The sequence below is a fragment of the Phoxinus phoxinus genome, assembly GCF_949152265.1.
Source record: "Phoxinus phoxinus genome assembly, chromosome: 20".
NCBI lineage: Eukaryota > Metazoa > Chordata > Actinopteri > Cypriniformes > Leuciscidae > Phoxinus > Phoxinus phoxinus.
The window spans coordinates 3,521,505-3,541,600 of NC_136895.1; the positions used below are offsets into that span (position 1 = coordinate 3,521,505).

At 38.5% G+C, this 20,096-nt stretch overlaps 1 protein-coding gene across 2 annotated transcripts in view; it reads right to left on the reverse strand.

Annotated features, from left to right (window-relative positions):
- anos1b (anosmin 1b) overlaps positions 1 to 19,929 on the reverse strand; it is an 81,506-nt gene extending 61,577 nt beyond the window's left edge. Inside the window, exons 1-2 of one of the 2 annotated variants that reach the window (XM_079592298.1) lie at positions 19,602 to 19,929; positions 7,147 to 7,194 (exon numbers count right to left, since the gene is read on the reverse strand). In XM_079592298.1, the coding sequence (XP_079448424.1) occupies positions 7,147 to 7,194; positions 19,602 to 19,790 (237 nt within the window). In that variant the 5' untranslated portion in view covers positions 19,791 to 19,929. The remainder of the gene's footprint in view (positions 1 to 7,146; positions 7,195 to 19,601) is intronic. The other variant, XM_079592299.1, reaches the window with a different exon arrangement.
- Positions 19,930 to 20,096: the final 167 nt, after the last annotated feature.

Sequence of the window (20,096 nt, forward strand, 5' to 3'; positions counted from 1 at the left end):
TCAAAAACATGAACCACCGCATATCCTAATGGAGACGGAGGCTGGGACTAACAATATCAAGAGCAACACTGTTCATGCAGAGCTGGGTCTCCTCACTTCTATAATCGTTATTACAAAGCAAACGGACTACGCGAGTATAAAGTTGTGTTTATTAGCAGCGTGTGCTAGCGTATCAACAATTAGGGTAGAGACCTGAAATCATAGCATAAAACTGTCTAACTAGTATAACTTCACAGTAAGGTTAAAAGATAAATGTATCTTAGGCCGTGTGTCCACCAAAGCATTTTTAGCCAGCTGAAGACGCCGAGCTGCGGGCGCTTGAGAGCGTTTTGACAGCGCAGTTTTTTTTTTCAGTTGAGACGCATCGTTGCTATGATACAGAATATCCGTTGGTCCGTGTGGTATTAGTCCCGCCCCTCCTCCACTGTGATTGGACGGTTGGCTAAAAAGTGACAGTGATGAGCGTGGCGTTTTACCCAAAGTTGAACATTCTTTAACTCTCGGCGACCTGTAAAAAACGCCGAACGCTCAGCGCTTGAGCGTTAAATACTCGCTCAGCGCCTCGTTACCCTCATGGCGTTTTAAAAACGTGGCGCTCCCTTTGAAAACAATTGAAAAATAAAGCCAGACGCGTGAAAAAAACGCTTTGGTGGACACACGGCCTTAGAGACAAAAGTGTGTTGTTGATCTTGATCTTCGCTGACTGAGGACGTCCACACAGTTTAATCCAAAGACGACACTTGTCAGGATTTGACTTCGGTTTTGGGAAGGGAAAAACGGACCCCCCCTCCAACCTCTCTGGGAAACGCGTATCTGTGTTACAAATGCTCCAGGCACAACGCTTAACCATATTTCTGATAAAACTACGACGGTAATAGCCTGCCGAGACCAAAAATATGAGACGCCGGTGTTAAAGTCAATGGAGCGCTGTGAAGAAGTGTCGGACCGCTGTGGAGCTCGTTCTCGGCTGCGCTGTGATTGGTCAATCTACATTATAGGGTGTGGCTTAGCCAAAGGCGGATTGTCTATGCAACACACAAAAATCTAACAGGATGTATTTTGATTTCCTTTTTAAAACACAACCTATCAAAACACCACAGTAATTCATCAGAGACACACACACACACACACACAGACACACACACACACACACACACATACACTCCTCACATGTGCAAACACTCATTGCTTTACTGAACACCAACCAATCATAGCTTGAGACTAGGCCTATAAACAGGTCAAAGGTCAAGTTATAGGTTTTTCGGACTGTGTAATACTGTAACACACAAATCTAGTAGGAAGTGACTTGCTTTCCTTTTCTAAACACAACCAATCAAAATGCTACACTTATTCACCAGGTCACACACACACACACACACACACACACACACACACACACACACCACACACTCCTCACGCAAACACTAATTGCTTTACTGATCACTAACCAATCACTGCTTTACTGTAGTATAGGCCTATACATAGGTCAAAGGTCAGATTACCTGTTTTGAACAATGGACAGAGACAGTTTTGAAAACGTGTGTAAGCAGTTGGAAAAAACTGTAAGACAAATGTTTGCTTTTGAGATGTGTTTGTGATATTTTGAATGCAGTGCTTTATTGTGCAAGAGATGTGAGGCTTTTTGCATTTTGTGCGTGCAATTCTTGGATTTGTGTGTAAAGTTTTGAAAAAAGAAAGAAATTGTGAGTTTAACTACTAGATATATCACCATACTTCCCCAGTCAATTGATCACAGTATATTAAGACATAACATTTAGCATTACAAGTTTTCTGTAACGGTATGTTTAAATATGCAAATGAGGCATTATCTATTTACAAATACACACATTTCCAGGACATAAATCTGAACATTGGATAAAGCAGGTTCATTTTTTTTTCTGACATTTTAGATTTAAAGGTTTTTAGAGAGAGGATTTTTTCATTCTATTTTTATTGCTCCATAAATCAGAAAATACTGTCCAGAAGAAGAAAAATCACCATGTTTGAGGAATAAAATATTATATAAATCAGGCGAATGATATATGTAAATCCCTTTATAATATAGATGGGAGTAAAAGTGTAAAGTTTGCTGTATGTAAGAGAGAAAAGACTCGGCCTATAGTCACTGAAATCTACAGACGCAAAATAGAAAAGCTAATAAAATAAACACTCGTGTATAATACTTTGGATGTTTTCTTTCTCCTAGTCTGAAAGAAGAAATATTATAGGATCAACATAGCATTAATGTCTTGCCTTAAGTAAAGTTGAAATATATTTTCCAAGTGTGTATCCTTTAGTAAAATTAATGTTAACTAAATTTCAATACTTCTTGGGACTAAATTGGTCCACTTTTTAGTTGATAAAAAGTGTATTTTAAGTGTAACAGTAATGTGTGTATATACATATTTACTAAATTATACCGTTTTTATTAAGTACACGTATAGGCCAAAATATTCTTAGACTTATAATATAATATTATACAATTGTCAGTTCATTAAGTATACTTTTGTTAAGCACTATAAATGAAAATTCGTTTTTTGTTTTGTTTAAAAGGAGTATACTAACAGCTCCACATTTGAGTAAACTTATTTTTTGTGAGGGATATGAGGGGAGATTTAGATGAACAGATCAACTGATCATGCACTCAACAAATATACAAACAAAACATGAAGACGGAGAAAGTCCTTCACAACCAAACAAGCAAAAGAAAGAAGCAGCGGCGTCTTCCTGGCCTGGGCTTTGAAGGAATAAACAGCGGCTAATTTCGAGAGCACTTTTAGACACAGCTCAGCCGGGGAGGATGTGAAGCGGCTTATTTTCATAAGAAACACAACATTTACTTTACCTGTTATTGGAAAGGCTGACGGTGGATTACTTCCATCTGAAAGCAATTAGGCCGGCTTAAATGCCTGGTGTGAGAAATACGGCTTTCACGAGGCATGATTCTGCTCCTTTTCTTTGGGGGATTTTAAAGCTCAGGGCCTCAGGGTGAGCGGGTCTCGGTGACTGGCGGACGGCAGCCAGAGATGTCTGGGTTTAGGCAATTACCATTAATGAGCTAACCATGTTTACTGGCTTATCGGAGGGCAATTACGGTCACACATCCCCATTCTGAAAACCTCCGCTAGTCTTCATGGGCCGCCTGAGTCTCAGTTCCTCTGATCTAACCCTGCGTTCGGGAGCTTTAAGGAAGCACAACTGGCCATGTTTGAGTGAAACTGTGCCATTTAAAAGCTTGGGATTCAAAATAATTTCTACAATGTCTGAGTCTATGTTAAAGAGGGGGTATAATGCCCTTTTCACAAGATGTAAAATAAGTCTCTGATATCCCCAGAGTGTGTGTGTGAAGTTTTAGCTCAAAATACCCCACAGATATTTTTATATAGCATGTTAAAGTGTCACTTTTTGAGGGTGAGACAAAACACACCATTTTGTGTCTGTCACTTTAAATGCAAATGAGCTGCTGCTCCCGGCACAGGGGGCGGAGCTTCAAGAGCTTGTGTACTTTTACCTCACACACACACACACACACACACACACACACACACACACACACACACACACACACACACGCACTGAACATTTAAAAAACTTTTAGCCTTTAATATTCAAGCCGGAGTCAGAAAGACGGAGAGACTCAAGAAGAAGTGACAACATGTAGAAGAACAGGACATTTCTGAATGGTTAGTTGATGAATTTATGAAGCTTATGTGTAGTTATCTTCTAGTCATTGATTAGCATATTCTGTCTTGATAATCTATAAATCATGTCCCGGGGGCGGGGTTTATGTAAATTATAGGGTTGGTGATGTCACTAACCCGGGAGGAATGTTGTGTAGTTCCTACCAGCCGTTTGTTGTAGTCCTTAAAAAGCGATTTCTTTAAAAGCAAATATCTCCCTTTGCTTTGAACTTTGAGCGTTGTAACTTTGCAGATGTTGTTTATGATCAAACAGCAACATTACACACTAACTACAGTTAGAAAAGTGCAATTATAATCAACCACCCCTTTAAAGAATAATTCCGGTATTTAACACCTTGAGTCTATATTGTAGTTTGTTTTGGATGAACAAGAGTGGTGGACAACATTTTTTTGACAATGGTTCCTCTCTCGAGTTTTTGACTATAAAAGAATTGGCCATGGACCCATTTAACATTGGAGTCAATGGGCATGTCCGAAAATGTCATTAAAACAGCCAATAATGTTCGTTTACAAAACTGTTAAACTCACCGAGTGGTTAGTGATGTTCGTTGATGTTCCAGAAACAAAAAGTGTTGCGAAATACAGTTTCTGTCGTGTTTTATTCGTCATTTTGTAAAATCTCATTGAATTCTGTTGAAAGACTGAGTGCTCGTTAATATAAATGCGCTACCGGAGACGGAAAGGGGGCTGTTTACATTTGGTCGATGTAGTCTTTTTGCTCGCTTCCGTTTCTCATAAGGCTAGCGAGCAGAGCAACTGTGCTCCGGGAGAGTAAGCCAAATAAACAAACAAAACCTTCATTAATTGTTACTTGTAATATGAAGTTGAACTCGACTGTGACCGTGAGTGTCCCGCGAGACAAACATCGGTTATCGCCATCAAGTGGTCGGGAGTGTGCTAACGCTTCAGATTCAAATATTGAGCGGAAGTTACACGGTTGTGAAGTGTCTGAAAAAAATAGTTCCACTATAGCAAAATAAACGGATTGGAATCATTTATTGCGATGATATATTGTTTATAATCATCAACGAACACCACTAATCACTCGATGAGTTGCACAGTTTTGTAAACGAACATTATTGGCTGTTTTAATGACATTTTTTGGACATGCTCATTGACTCCAATGTTAAATGGGTCCATGGCCAATTCTTTTATAGTCAAAAACTCGAGAGAGGAACCATTGTCAAGAAAATGTTGTCCACCACTCTTGTTCATCCAAAACAAACTACAATATAGACTCAAGGTGTTAAATACCGGAATTATCCTTTAGCATTGCTACTATTTCCAAATCAGGCTCATTGGAGAAACGAGTCTGTGACAACAGTTTTGCAACATGATATCACATTCTCAGTGAGGGCCACTAAAAGCACATTCAGTTTTATCGGAAAACGATGAGCATAAATCTGGCAATGGTTATTACATTGCTGTTGTACGTACGTGTGTGTATGTATGAGTGTGTGTGTGTGTGTGTGTGTGTGTGTGTGTGTGTATGTATGTATGTGTGTGTGTGTGTGTATGTATGCGTGTGTATCATAGACTGTAAAAAACATATGGACGTAGTGTCCGTGACGTCACCCGTAGGTTTCTGAAGAGCATTTTTGAAGCCTAAAGTGGGCGGAGCCGGCCGACGCCATCTTGGCCTCGCGTCACCGCTCGTCACTCCCGGATAACAGAATATGGGCAAAGAGGCGGAGCTGAGGAGCCTGGCTATCTGAAGCCACGCCCACCTAGCGTGACGTTATGGAGTTAGCTCAGGCTTGGGAGCTAATGCTATGTGCTACTCACAGTACCAAGTCTGCGACTGCACAGCGGCTCGCGCTAAAGTGACACTGACAGTTGATGATTAAAATCAGAATGCCAATTAAAAGGTCCTTTTTTTGCCCTTCGAAATATTATAATAGTTAAAAGACATAGCTACAAGTGAGACTGTGTATCGTGATTCTGTACAGCTATTCTGCTAGTTGAAAATGTATTATGCAGTAACTTTACAATATTACTCCGAGAGAGTGTGTGTGTGTGTGTGTGACCGTGATTATGTGCATACATGTCAGTCACTCTTTTATTACTTGGTCCGTCAGCGCGGCATCGCTCGTCAAGTTCGTAGAGAGCTTTATTATTCAGTCCATTTTAAATTCTGATTTTGGCCGCATCTCAATTCTCAAATGGGTCAAAACATAGATATATTACCTTTGAAGTTCAAGTAAATGCGCTAGAAATCCACGGTCATTCAAGGATGTGCAACCGGCTAGCATTGACATCATAGGGAATCCACCTGTCACTCAAAAGTGGACACACCCTTAACTTTCTAGAACTTTAAATATTAATCAACTAAACGGGTGAGTTATAAAAAAATGCACCCCACCTCACAGTTGTTATGAAGGGCAAAATTAGCTGTATAGACCAAAGCCACAGAGAGAACCAGGCTGTAAACATGTGTTTTTCTGCTGTAAAGTTGGGCATTTTAACATGGGGGAGATACAGATTTGACTCGCTTCTGCACTTCTCAAGCGACCAGTCGACGAATTGCCGTTTAATTCACTTCCGTGTTGGTTTCAAGAGAGAGACGGGGAGGTTGCCGCTTGGTGTGTATGTATGCGTGTATGTGTGTGTGTGTGTGTGTGTGTGTGTGTGTGTGTGTGTGTGTGTGTGTGTGTGTGTGTGTGTGTGAGTTGGTACTCCCAAAATGTTGGTACAGTAGAGGGATTATTTTCTAAGAGCCTAGTCTGAATATTTCTGAATCCAGGGAACTCTTTTGATAAATACATCCTTGCAAATGGACTCTAGGTGGAGGGAGAGGTGTGCTGTAAATGCTTATTACCCCATCATATCCTTATAATAATAATAATTTCCTCTAGGGCAAACGTTTCCATGTTCCCAACCCATTGTACGTGTGTAATGTGACTGATGACCATCCGATAAGTTCCTGGATTACACCAGTGATCACTAATGACACATCGGTGACGTCTGCTGAAAAGATATTTCAGAGGCGGAGCGAGTTATTACATTTTGATGAAAGATTATGAATTGTTTTTTTTCCCTTTGGAACAATATGCACACATGACCCATGCTCAATACAATATTACATTTTGATTTGATGTTCAGAAAATGGAAGTGTAAGGAACACCAAATATTAAAATCTAAATCTGTCTATTTATCTAATAATGTGCTGCATCCCACAATGACAGTAATCTGGTGTAAGGACTGTAGAAATGGCTGTGTGTATAACAGCGGCTCTCAGTGCTGTTCACGCTGGCTTCCAGAAGCCGTTAGACGTGAGTGAGGGTTAGTGTACGTACTGGGCGTGTGGTTTGTATAAAGGCATTAACCTTCGGCCATTTCCTAAGGAAATGACATTTGAATAGTTGTATTTAGCAGCACTGAGGCAGTATGAGAAGCTGTACGCTTAATGAAGAATGTCAAGCTCATTAATCTGAAAACATCTTACCTGTGAACATCTCCTGTGGTTCTCACACCAACCCAACACAAGCTCATTCTGAAAGACAGCAAGAACACACATACACATGATGCAATGACAACACAACAGCGTCAGGTCATCAAGTATGAATAGTATAAGAGTGTGGATTATATATTATATCTTATATCTAGCCACACTAGAGAGAGCTCAGGCAGACAGATGTGTTTTGAGGGTATGGGAAGTTTGGAAGTGGTCAGGAATACAGTAATATGTTTTCTGAAAGCACACGTGTGTCAAGAGTTGCGGATCTAAATTTATTTAAATAAATAAGACAATGTACACAAGCCCTTCTGCAGAAGAAGACGAGACGGTGCTTTCGAAACACTGCTTTGTGAAGCTTTGAAATCTTGTGCGAATCATTTGTTTCGAAGCAGTGGTTCGAAGTGCGTATCAAACTTCTAAACTAGAGAAATGTCTCGAAACAAGTTGTGATGTAACAAAGACTTGTTTACTGAAATCTGCATGAAACCATGAACTAGTGTCTATATGGTGTTTACCTAATCTCAGATCAGTTTAATACCTTTTGCAGACATTTTTATTGACACATCTGTATGATGAAGAGTTGTAAAATAGTCTCTTATTGCCCAAGCTCTCCATAAAACAAACTAAACAATGCTATTAGATGATTTGGTAATTGGTTTAATAGATTACAGTTTCAATAAAACATTCGCAATTGGTTGGTAAAAGGTGTTTTTATTAATGTTTGGCCTGAGTGTTTGTTGCATTGACACTGGACTGACCAGCAGTGTGTGTGAGCTTCGATACAGTGATTCATTTTGCAAAGCAATTGATTCAAAGTTTAAAAAAAGCTTAATTTCTCTCATCACTAAAAGAAGGCAATCCCAAATAACTGTAAAACACAACAGACTAACCAGTGAAGTAAATGAAGACCAGACAGCTAAAACACATACACGATAAAGAGAACTAAACTAGACAAAAAAAGAAAAGAAAAGAGGAACAGATACCAGGAAGAAACCATAAGAAATGTAAAGACAGGTTCAGTCAAATAAACATCAGAGTAATCTTAGACCATACAAGTCTACAAGATAAATGTGACAAACTGAACATTTTAATTCTCATTGGTCAATGAATGCCTTTATGTGACCCTGGACCACAAAACCAGTCACATGGGTTTTTAAAATTGATATGTATACATCACATGAAAGCTGAATAATTAATCTCTCCATTGATGTATGGTTTGTTAGGATAGGACAATATTTGGTTGAGACACAACTATTGTAAATCTGGAATCTGAGGGAGCAAAAAAATTTAAACATTGAGAAAATCTCCTTTAAAGTTGTGCATTTATGTTCACGATTGTGCTGCATTCACTCACACAAATACATGTTTTATATATTTACGGTAGGACATTTACTAAATATCTTCATGGATCATGATCTTAATATCCTCATGATTTTTGGCATAAAAGAGAAATGGATAATTTTGACCCATATAATGTATAGTTGCTATTGCCACAGATATACCCGTGCGACTCCAGACTGGGCAACATTGAGTTGCGTTAGATAACATTTTTGCCAACATTACTAGTCTTATCTACTGCATGTTTTTAAGAGAGTTTTAACTGTTTAAAACAAGATCACCAGACTCCTATACTATATTACAAAAGGTACATTTCCAACTTATATTTACTGTGGGCCTTCAGTGGCGTTTGAAGCCTGAGGTCAGAACTGCTCCAGCGTGGGGCGACATGGGCAAGAATGAATCACACCAAACACACCAGAACCACAGCCTCAAGCGTACGTCAACACCTAACCAAACCTTGTTTTGGAAAAGTGCGGGTGAGGAGTTAACCATAGCTAATGAATGACGGTCCAGAAGTGTCTGTGTTTAGACTGTGTTTTGTCATGAGTCTTCGTGAATGATGGGACAGCAGACACACCACAAACATAAAGGCTCCTCTGTAACCTCATGTAAAATGCAATCTGAACGCTGCTCTGAAATAATGGCGAATGCAAACACACACACACACACACGAGCGATCAGCGTGCAGGCGAACGCCACAGTAATCCTCCAGACACTCCCTCTGGGTAACCAATATTTATCCTCAGCAAACGTGAGTCACGCCTCCTCTGAGGTCCCACAAGGCTTTTGTGAGGGTTTAATTAGGACTTCAGGGACAGAGAGAGCCCATTGTGTGTCGTGAAGTCTCCAGAAGTGATCTCCAAAGGAATGCTGGAGCGTAACATCATCTCAGGAGATCACATCAAGGCTAAATCCTTCTTGATGAGCTTCCCAGACTAAAGCTCTCACTCCACACCTTCAAACTAAACCAACTAAACCCATAACACTTACAGGTTTGTTTCACAAACGTTCAAGAAGAGGAAACCAATAAATCCTCTTAGTTTGTTTTATAAGGGTTTCTTTCTTTAAACACTGAAAACAAGAAGATAAAATTGAAGTTAAATCCTTAGTCTTTGGGGCTGAAGACAAGTCCTGCCCACTTAACAGAGAACAGAGATTTAGTCCCTTAATGAGAGATTTAGATTGAATCACAACCATTTATCCAAAAACGTTATGTAGGCTGCTATATATCACTGTGGGAAAACAGTTCATGTATATTATTAAATGAACACAAGTAATCATCCGTGGGGGTCATGAACTGTGATGTGTTTGCTTGGACAGTTGAGGATAAATATATGACAGCTCAAAGGTCTCTCTGTGTCTTCTGAAGTCTAGCCAAAACTAACATACACTGACCATCTAACCGATTTATACTGGAAATGCACTCAAGTTAACCCATCAGCTGAAATCTGAAATGCATTGTTAAATAGATCAGTAATAACTTCATTATTTATGTCTTGTACATCTCATCTTCATGTCTCATATGACTTTCTTCTGTCAGAACACAAAAGAAATTGGAAGAATGTTTCAGCAGTTTTTGTCCATATTATGACTGTCAGTGGGACTTTAATGGCGACGTCACGACCAGTGTTGGGCATGTTACTTAAAAAAGTAATTAGTTACTAGTTACTTCTCACAAATAGTAACTGAGTTAGTAACTGAGTTACATCCCAATTACCACGGTAAGAAACTATTGCGTTACTTTAATAAAATGTTCAAATATGTGAAATAACTTGGATGCCCCCAATATTAAATATTTGAATGAAATGGCCCTTAAGAGAGCAGCCAGAAAAATGAAGCGCAACTGGAATTAAACACAACTAGAGGTGTTTCGCGTTTCATGGAAGGAGAGCTCGATTGCTTACAGAGAGGCTTTAAAAGCTGCTAGATCTGCTTATTTTTCAACCCTATTAGAAGAAAATAAACATAATCCTAGGTATTTATTTGAAACAGTGGCTAAACTAACGAAAAAGAAAGATTCAAACCCAGAAGTTTCTAAGCAACTCTTCACTTATAAGATTGATAATATCAGGGACAGAATTATAACTATGCAACCGTCTACTACAGTATCGCATCAGGAAGTGTGTTGTAGTCTCCCTGAGGGAAAATTCGATTCATTCATTGCTATAGGAGAGGAAGAATTTTGCAAACTCGTCAAATCATCTAAATCGACAACGTGCATGTTAGACCCTATACCGACTAAGCTGCTGAAAGAGATGCTTCCAGATGTCATAGATCCTCTTCTTAATATCATTAATTCATCTTTGTCTCTAGGATACGTACCAAAAACCTTTAAGCTAGCTATGATTAAACCGCTTGTTAAAGGGATAGTTCACTTTAAAATTGAAATTCTGTCATCATTTACTCACCCTCAAGTTGTTTCAAACCTGTATTAATTTATTTCTTCTGCTGAACACAAAGAAAGATATTTTGAAGAATGTCAGTAACCAAACAGTAGTCTGTACCCATTGACTTCCATAGTATTTTTTGGGGTACAGACTACTGTTTGGTTACTGACACTCTAGGTCTTCGGCCTAGCATACACATAACACATTATAGACTTCTATAACTCAATGTTAGGCTGCATAGATTAGAACAGCCGGAACTGGGAACACTTCCCATAAATCCTGATGTACTCGTTACATCATAAGAAGAATGGCATCTACGCTAATTTTAGTCTTTGTTTATCCCAAGGTTTTCCCACAGCCTGCCGGATCCGGGCCGTGTCCAGATCAGATGGAGGACCTGCGCCTAGACACGACCACAACGCAATGCTGAAGTGTCAGCAGAGATTGTGTCCACTAGACTCTCCCCTGTGAAAGCCTCATCGACACGACAGCCTATAAACAGCCTATAAAAGTGCTATATATGCACTGATCCTCAACTAACCCGTGTCCGACTCTGATCTTCAACCACATGAACTGAATAATATTCTGATCGTTCCAAACCAGTCTGACCTCTGACCTGTAATGCTCCTGAATCATAATCATACACTGTTCACTCATTGGCCAGAGGAGAACTGAGTGACTGAGTCTGTTTCTCCCAAGGTTTTTTTCTCCATTCTGTCACTGATGGGGTTTTGGTTCCTGCCACTGTCGCCTTTTTCCACCTTTGTTGCCATTGGCTTGGCTTGCTTAGTTGGGGAAATTAAATTGAACATTTAATTTGATATTCAGCAATAATATTGATCTGCCTGCACTGACACTATTATACAAGAACTGAGCTGGACGATGACATCCCGGTTTACTCCAGAGCGGCTATATATATATATAAACAAAAATGAACCATCACTCATGCTATTTTCTTCTGGAAACAAACTTTGTTGCATTATTTTCCTGTTATCTCTGTAAAGCTGCTTTGAAACACTCTGTATTGTAAAAAGTGCTATAAATAAAGGTGACTTGACAACAAACTGAAAGTCCATGAAAACAAAACTAAACTGAACATAATGGTGACAGCCAGGACATTTTTTAACATAACTCCGATTGTGTTTTTCTGAAAGAAGAAAGTCATATACATGTATTTTAAAAACTCAGTAAATGACAACATTTTTGTAAAGCAATCAATCCCTTCATTACAAATAAAAAATATCATCAAGACAACATCAATGTTTTTATAAAGTGGTGTAACAAGACATTTTATAGATGAGCATAGTCTAACCTAATACTCTTACTTGTGCTACTTTTCTATGTTACTTTAATGTTAGATGATAGTTTAATAAATATATCTAAGTAAAGGGACAAAAATGTGTACACATTTCTGAAACAAGATATTTGAGACAAAATACAAACCATATAAAAATCAACCACAACATAAAAGTATTTAAACTTTTTTGTTTTTTATCAGTCATTGGCACTGTAACTTCCTCTCATTCATTCCTGTCATTCTTGGACAGTTTAAATTGTCGTTCAGCTCATATGAGTTTTCATACCTTTCTTTCATGATCCCTCCACAGACCACCATCAAAGCCACCAGAGAATTATGCCACATTGCTTTCATTTTAGTGCTGCGGAAAATAACTATATGTTCCATGCCATATACCCATTTCTTATTTCTACAAAGCTTAACATTGTTCAGTGTCTCATAATCACGTGATGTTTGCTCGGACCTCAGTCTTCACCACATGCCCTATTGTGAGTCTACCAACCTGACGACATTTCCCTGAACCGCCTTTATAGCCTCACCAATTCTTGCCCGTTTTTTAAAAGCCTCCCTTTTCAGTATTGTTTCGAATAGAGAGCTAAAGAGAAACAGATTAGCACAGCTCTCTGTGGTGTGGTCTCTTCCTGTAAACAGCATTTCAATAAAGTTGTTCTGCTGGATTTTTATAGTGTCTGTGACAAACCAGCCTTTATATTTTAACACAAATTACCAGAAGCTCTTGTGGTTTTGACCGTAACACATCACTATGCACATAACAATTGGAATTAGTTATTTTAGTAAAGCCATACAATAACACAAATGAGAAACACAATGCACACACTTAAAGCAATGCAGAGTATCAGACTGGAGACATTTGTTTAGTGCAACCTGAAAATTAGTTATCGGAGTAATTTATACATAGGTTTGTAGAGGATTAATAAGGTTTTGTCACCTTCTGCTTGCAAGGCACCACAAGTTTCTGTGACATTAATCCAGAGATATCATCTCACTAATTCCTTCTCAATGTTACGTCTGTGGGATATTTCACCCAATTTTTCGCATGCCTTAAAAAATGTCCTTAATAATAAGCTGGACGATTGCCTAATTCATATGTGTATGACAAGTTAGATGCCTAAATTTGTATGAAAGAGGAAGAAGAAGAATAAACATGCGAGATAATAATAGTGATGCATTGCTTGGCAACCATCACTATTAATAATATCACTAATATCTATTTATATTGCTCTATTCAAGAACCCAAGGACACTTTACAAAGCATATGCCAAAAACAGAGTGTCTATTACACCAAGTGCAAATAGCACGCCTATAATAGAGCTATTTACTCTAACTCCGCCCACCAATGTCTGGTTGGGCTAGACAAAAGTACAACAAACGTCTCGAATTTGTAAGCCGCAGTGGCGAAGGCAGATACTTTTGACACGAGTTTTGTCGAACTCCCTTTTCCCATCACATATCAGATTGGAAAGGCATTTATTTTCGATAAATATGAAGAAAATATGTGAAAAGTGGAATTAAGTGTTTATCGGGTAGGGTTAGGTGTAGGAAAGGGCTTTATCGTCCAAATAAGGCGGTATTTATTTAATAAACATAATAATTTACACTCAATATGTTATTATTGCATACTGTGCATAAAGTACTTTCAAGCATGAGCATTGAGGAAACTCGAACATTGAGACATCTACAGTGTAATATAAAGTCAAAGTTTTAAGAAGAATCTTGTTAAAGGCATGAAAAAATTACTTCATGCCTTAAAAATAGCTCGAATGTAACTCGACACCCTTGCTTCATTTAGATACGCGGTTCAATGAATATGCTAATTAGCCCCGCCTCCACTCACTCGCAGCAGCTTAGAGATCCACTCATCAACTTACTGAGGTAAACGCTGCACAATGGTATCGCTCTTTTCAACGTCGGACACATAACGTCTCAGTCTGGCTTCTAACAATAATCAGAAACGCTTAGAACAACTCAGAACGTCCGTGGAGAAAGGCATATAGTTCATCATAACATCGTAATATACATCATACACCTGCTATATTGCTAAATCTACCTGATTTTCATATCAATGGAAAAATATACCGGGATAATCTCGAGACTCCCCTGCTAGTTCGCTGTTAATGATATGCTAAAGCCCACGTTGACCTGATTGATAAGTGGTTCTATGAATATGCAAATGAGCCCCGCCTCCACTCACTCAGCTCAGAGATCCACTGGTTGACGATCACACGTTGATCTGATTGGTTACAAGGTAGTTTGTGACGTCAGAAACACCAGCGACTTCAAACTGTGTTTTTGAGACTGTCTTTGGTTCATTGCAGTTTTAAGGAGAACATACTCAGCAATGCTGTCCACTTATGAACTTACGTTTGTATTAAAAACATCACATATACATAAACAAGATTAAAAGCTGGATTTTACTGTAAAGATCTAAATGGACTCATCAAAATTGTGAAGCAATTCATGTGAAGCATCAGAGTTTTGAACTACATACAAACAGCGATTTACAGTAATCTAAGTCAGAAGTTATGAAACCATTAATTACTGGTTCAACAACTCGAGTCGAGACTGTATTGAAGAACATAAATGGGCAATATTACAGAGGTGGGAAAAACAAGATTTAGCAAGCTGGATGATATAGGCTTAAAAACAGTTACACCAACGGTGGCAACGGCAAGGACCGAATATTTTGGACAAATTTTCAGTCAGTATTCAGTTTTAAAGAGTACACTGCCATCCACATTTCAAGATCTCGGAGGTTAGCAGTAATGGCAGCAGGAGAAAAAACCTTTAGACTGTGAAGTATGTAGATTTCTCTGGCATCAGCATAACTATGAAAACGAAAGGCCTGTTCACACCAAGATGAATGTTCGGCATGAAAATGTGGCCCGAATTTCTGTTCAGACCCATCCACAAAAAATGGCTGACAGAGACACATGTAAATTCACTTTCTGACAGAAGATGGCGCTTATGGAAAAGCAGATACCCTAGTTACTAGAAGCATATCGATTAGAAAAAGAAGTGGTCCAAGAACCGAGCCTTGAGGTACACCTTGTGAAACAGCAACAGATAGAGATGTGTGTGTGTCTGTTGATACTGATCACAGAGATATGTTAGCACTGACGGTCAGCACCAGTAACTCAACAGCAGACCAGCGACAGAAGACTGCAAATGATGTGTATGTGTAAAGCCAGGCCAAGCTGGGGTTGACTGAGCATTAAAAATCTTTACACAAATAGCATTGTGTGTGTGTGTGTGTGTGTGTGTGTGTGGGGGGGTAATTTTGTAATTTACTATTCATTTAGTATTCAATGTGAAATGATTATTTAAAATAAGTTAAAAGATTCAGACAAATAAATAAGTTTCAAATGTAAATGTAAGCACTTTCATGAGAGCTTGGGTCCAAACGTTCGCAGTGGCAGATTGAGAAGATCTACAGATAGCAGGTACTGTACGTTCCCCGTGACACATCACACAGATAGTCCAGCATGCACACAGTGATTTATTTTTAATGAGCGTTTGAGGCCTGCATGATGCCATCTTAGCTCATGGCAACTCAGTTATAAAAAGCCAATACCTGAGCCATAAATGCCATGCAACTAATTACTCTGGAGCCGCAGGAAAACAACGTCCTGACAGGAAAGTCCCAAGCTTTCACTAAAACCATTCTGCGACACCACAAAGTGCACGGTTCATGGTTTTAAGAGTCTCCTCAAATAAATCGGTCACTGATGAAGCTTCTGCTATAATTAAATATTTACTATTTATATATATATATATATATATATATATATATATATATATATATATATATATATATATATATATAAATCAGAATACAAAGCTACACGACCGTCAATGCTAAAACACACCTTAAAAACAATATTTAGGCCTATATTTAAGATTGATGTATTTGAATTGCATATCATATTTCCATAAATAAATAAACAAATAAATTGAAAAAAAAACCTCTTGCATATTTTATTTTATTTAAATAATCATAATTTTAAAAATGCATTTATTAAAATGAATTAGAACAACATTAATCTGAAAACAATTATTTATTTAGTGAAAACTAAACCTGAAGCCTACACCAAAATGTATTTAAAATAAATTTACAATACATTTAAGTACACTACAAATCCATTAACATATTTACTGACATATTGTTTGAGACTTACTGATATAAATATTATAATTAAACTTTATTTGGATTACTTTTTTATTGCACAATGCACATTTATTAAAATTAAGCCTGAAATGTGTTTTAAGTTCACTATTAGTAAGGATAGTATGATCTGTGTATAATATCAGTCTTAAAATGCAAGATATTTAAAGTGTGCCTAAAAAGTATACTTGCATTTCCACTTTAGCACAATCAAATATACTTCAGTATATCTTTAGTTGGACATCAACACTATTTCCAGATAACTAAAGTGAATTAAGCACAAAATTACTTGTTCCAATTTAGCAGACTTTAAGTATATTAGTATAGGATACCAACAGTACAATTGCAGGGTATTTACATTAAGTACATCATGTATATGTATTTGTATAGTAGTCTAATAAATGCATTTTAGTACATCTGATGTTCACTAGGGCATGGTTAAAATATAAAATAGCTTTAGTTTGTTTGTGTTAAAACTGTGTTAATCCAAATGTACTTAATAAATCAAAACTAACTTTAGCTGGACAATAACTTTACTCTAGAGCTGCCGTTTCTCCAGAGTGTGTAGTAATAATGACCCATGCCCTCAGCCGTCCGCGGCCGTGTGAACACCGCTTTAAGATGAGAAGAACAAAGGAGGAGTGTAATTCTACCTAAATGAAAACTCTGCCTGCATTTGTTTGATGTCTGACACTCTACACCTGTCATGTGCGATCACTTTTTTTTTTTCACCACAATATAACAATTTGTGCCGACACTGGATATGCGCACAATTAACACAACAAACAGCATTGTCTCGAGACGTCGTAAACCGTCCACCTGCAGCCACAGAGAGAGAGAGAGAGAGAGAGAGAGAGAGAGAGAGAGAGAGAGAGAGAGAGAGAGAGAGAGATGACTTATCAAACATTCCTCTTCTTGTGCGTGTGAAGACGCTGAGCTGGATTTGGGTTTTTGACTTTTAAAGGGAAACTGGGAGGAAACCTTCTTCGAAACCCCCAGCTATGCTTTGAGCGGTAACACGAAACCTGCACCGTGTCCCCGTCTCACAAACACAAATCTGTTTTAGCATGAAGAAACTCTCTGAGAAGAATTGTAGTCTGCAGTGAGTAATCTCATCCTTTTTTAATTACAGCAATTGTACGAGTAATTTATGAGGCCGTTATGCTTTTTCAGAAGCCAAAGTTGGCAGAAGAACGTGTTAGCGAGTCCTTTACAAGGCGTGTTATCTCCCAGAATTCCCACAATAAATAGGCAACTGTGGTCCACGCTCCTTCATATATGAGTGTCAGTGGTCTCGTTCTAAAACATGCTGCATTATGGGTAATGAGCAGACCTGTAATATAAAGGTCCTTTATTGGCATCTACGGTTCCCTGGAGGATTTTAACATCTATGGAACCTTTCCATTCCGTTCTTTATGCACTCTTAAAAATTAAGGTTCTTCATTGGCATCGATGGTTAAAGACCCTCTGTGGTGTGAATCAAGCTTTTAATGTCGTTTATGTGTCTATGTGGTGTTTTTTTTAAATATGCGTTAAGACAAACCATGTGTAAGTTCATAAGTGGACAGCATTGCTGAGTATTTTCTGCTTAAAACTGCAGTGAACCAAAGACCGTCTCAAAAACACGGTGTGAAGTCGCTGGTGTTTCTGACGTCACACACTACCTTGTAACCAATCAGATCAACGTGTGATCGTCAACCAGTGGATCTCTGAGTGAGTGAGAGAGTGAGTGAGTGGAGGCGGGCTCATTTGCATATTCATAGAACCGCGAATACTAAATGAGGCAAGGGTGTCGAGTTACATTCAAGATATTATAAGGCATGGGGATTTTTTTCCCACAGGAAAAACATTTAAAAATGTCATTTTGGTGATCAAAGATTAGTTTTAAGGGAAACACTTATTGACTGTACCACCTGCACCACAGAACTCACACATGTTCTGCAAATCTCCCTCTCGCGTGTTCGTTTATTAAATATTTTGGCTAATTTTAATCATGCTCCAACTACTAGGCTAATAAAACTGTACACTCTCTGCCCTTTTAATATACCGCATCTAGAAAAAATCTCAACTGATCCTACAAATCAAGTAATAAGTCATTCATTCTAAAGTAATATATTTAGCTGTTTAGACCCAACATGCAAATGCAAAAAGTATGCGACAAAAGGGGTCTCTGGTATCCAGATGCAATTCTATGATGAAATCATAGATTTACAAGTCAAATCAAGATTTACAGACAGGAACTGGAGGAGAAAATTGCATTAGAAGTAGATCAGAGACAAAGTTTAATGTCTGGAACTACTAAAGTGGATCGTTTTTTCATAAAGTGCCTCTAATTATGATTTAATTATGGTTGGGTTGAGACAATCGGTTCACGGAGTTGCCACACACATAAGCTGATGTCAGTTAAAGAGATGCACAGCAAACAGAAGAGAGAGAGACGAGAGGAGAGTCAGACCATATGCTGTCAGGACTCTCTCGAAACACCACATAATTAACTACAACTGCACTAAAGCTGATCTCCAGTCAGTTAGGGGATAACCTCATGGAGAAAACAGGTGAAAACAGCCAATAAACACTTCATTCACACACACACACACACACACACACACACACACACACACACACACACACACACACACACACACACACACACACACACACACACACACACACACACACACACACACACACACACACACACGAAGCAATGTGTTTCCCATCCACTAAACCAAGTGCATATGTTTAAAAAAAAGTAAAGGGGTAGGGCAGACTGGGGCTAGTTGTCACATGCTTGGGGACGTTTTTGAATCAAAATACCAATTTTTATAGAGTAGTTATCTGTGTTGGTTTCAAGCACCTAGTTATTCAAACACTTCGTTTAAAACGGTATTAATATTACCTAATATCATCATTCCAATATCTTCATCTATTTTTGCAACAGCATTTGTAAACAAGCGGACAAAAACAAATCACACTGGCATATTTCTGTAGACCAAAACAATGATTTTATATTTTGTATGTTACCTTTTACGTGTTTGCACTTTCATGTTGTTTGTGGGAAGATGGTCATGTAACATTTAATAGTAGGCTATTTATGCGTTTCTTTATGGTCAAGAACCAGAAAGTTCCTATTGTGACAATATAAGTGTCAACAAAGATGTTTCTTGAAGGTTATACAAAGATGTACTTTCCAACTAACTCACAGCGAGAGATGTTGACAGTGGCTCTTGCTTACCTGCAGGTGTTTGAATGACGCTGTGATCTGCGTGATGTGAAGCGTGAGGCAGCGCGAGACGCAACGCGCGCTCTCGATCTTCTCCAAAGTCTCCGCTTCTTCAGCCCTGCGCGCAACGCTCGCCTCAAAAACACAACAGAGCAGGAAGCAGCAGACCTTCCTCATAAACATCATATTCACAGAGGACATTCGCGCAAATGTGTGTGGATCGTTGTGCGGTTGAATGTAGGCTACTGGATGCGCGTGAAGCTCGTGTTGACTGCTAGTGTGTGTGTGTGTGTGTTGGAGAGGTGCGCGCGCTCGGACACTCCCTCTCGCGCACAATCTGTCATCCGAACTCAACGCATCTGTAGTCTGTCATTTTGTATTTAGGTCTATAAACGAATTTAAACCGTTAAGGGTGAAAACATAAAGTGTCTGAAAAATTCCGGCGATTCATGGTCAGTGAGACGTTCAATCTATTTAGCAAAAAACAAAACGCAACTATACGACAAA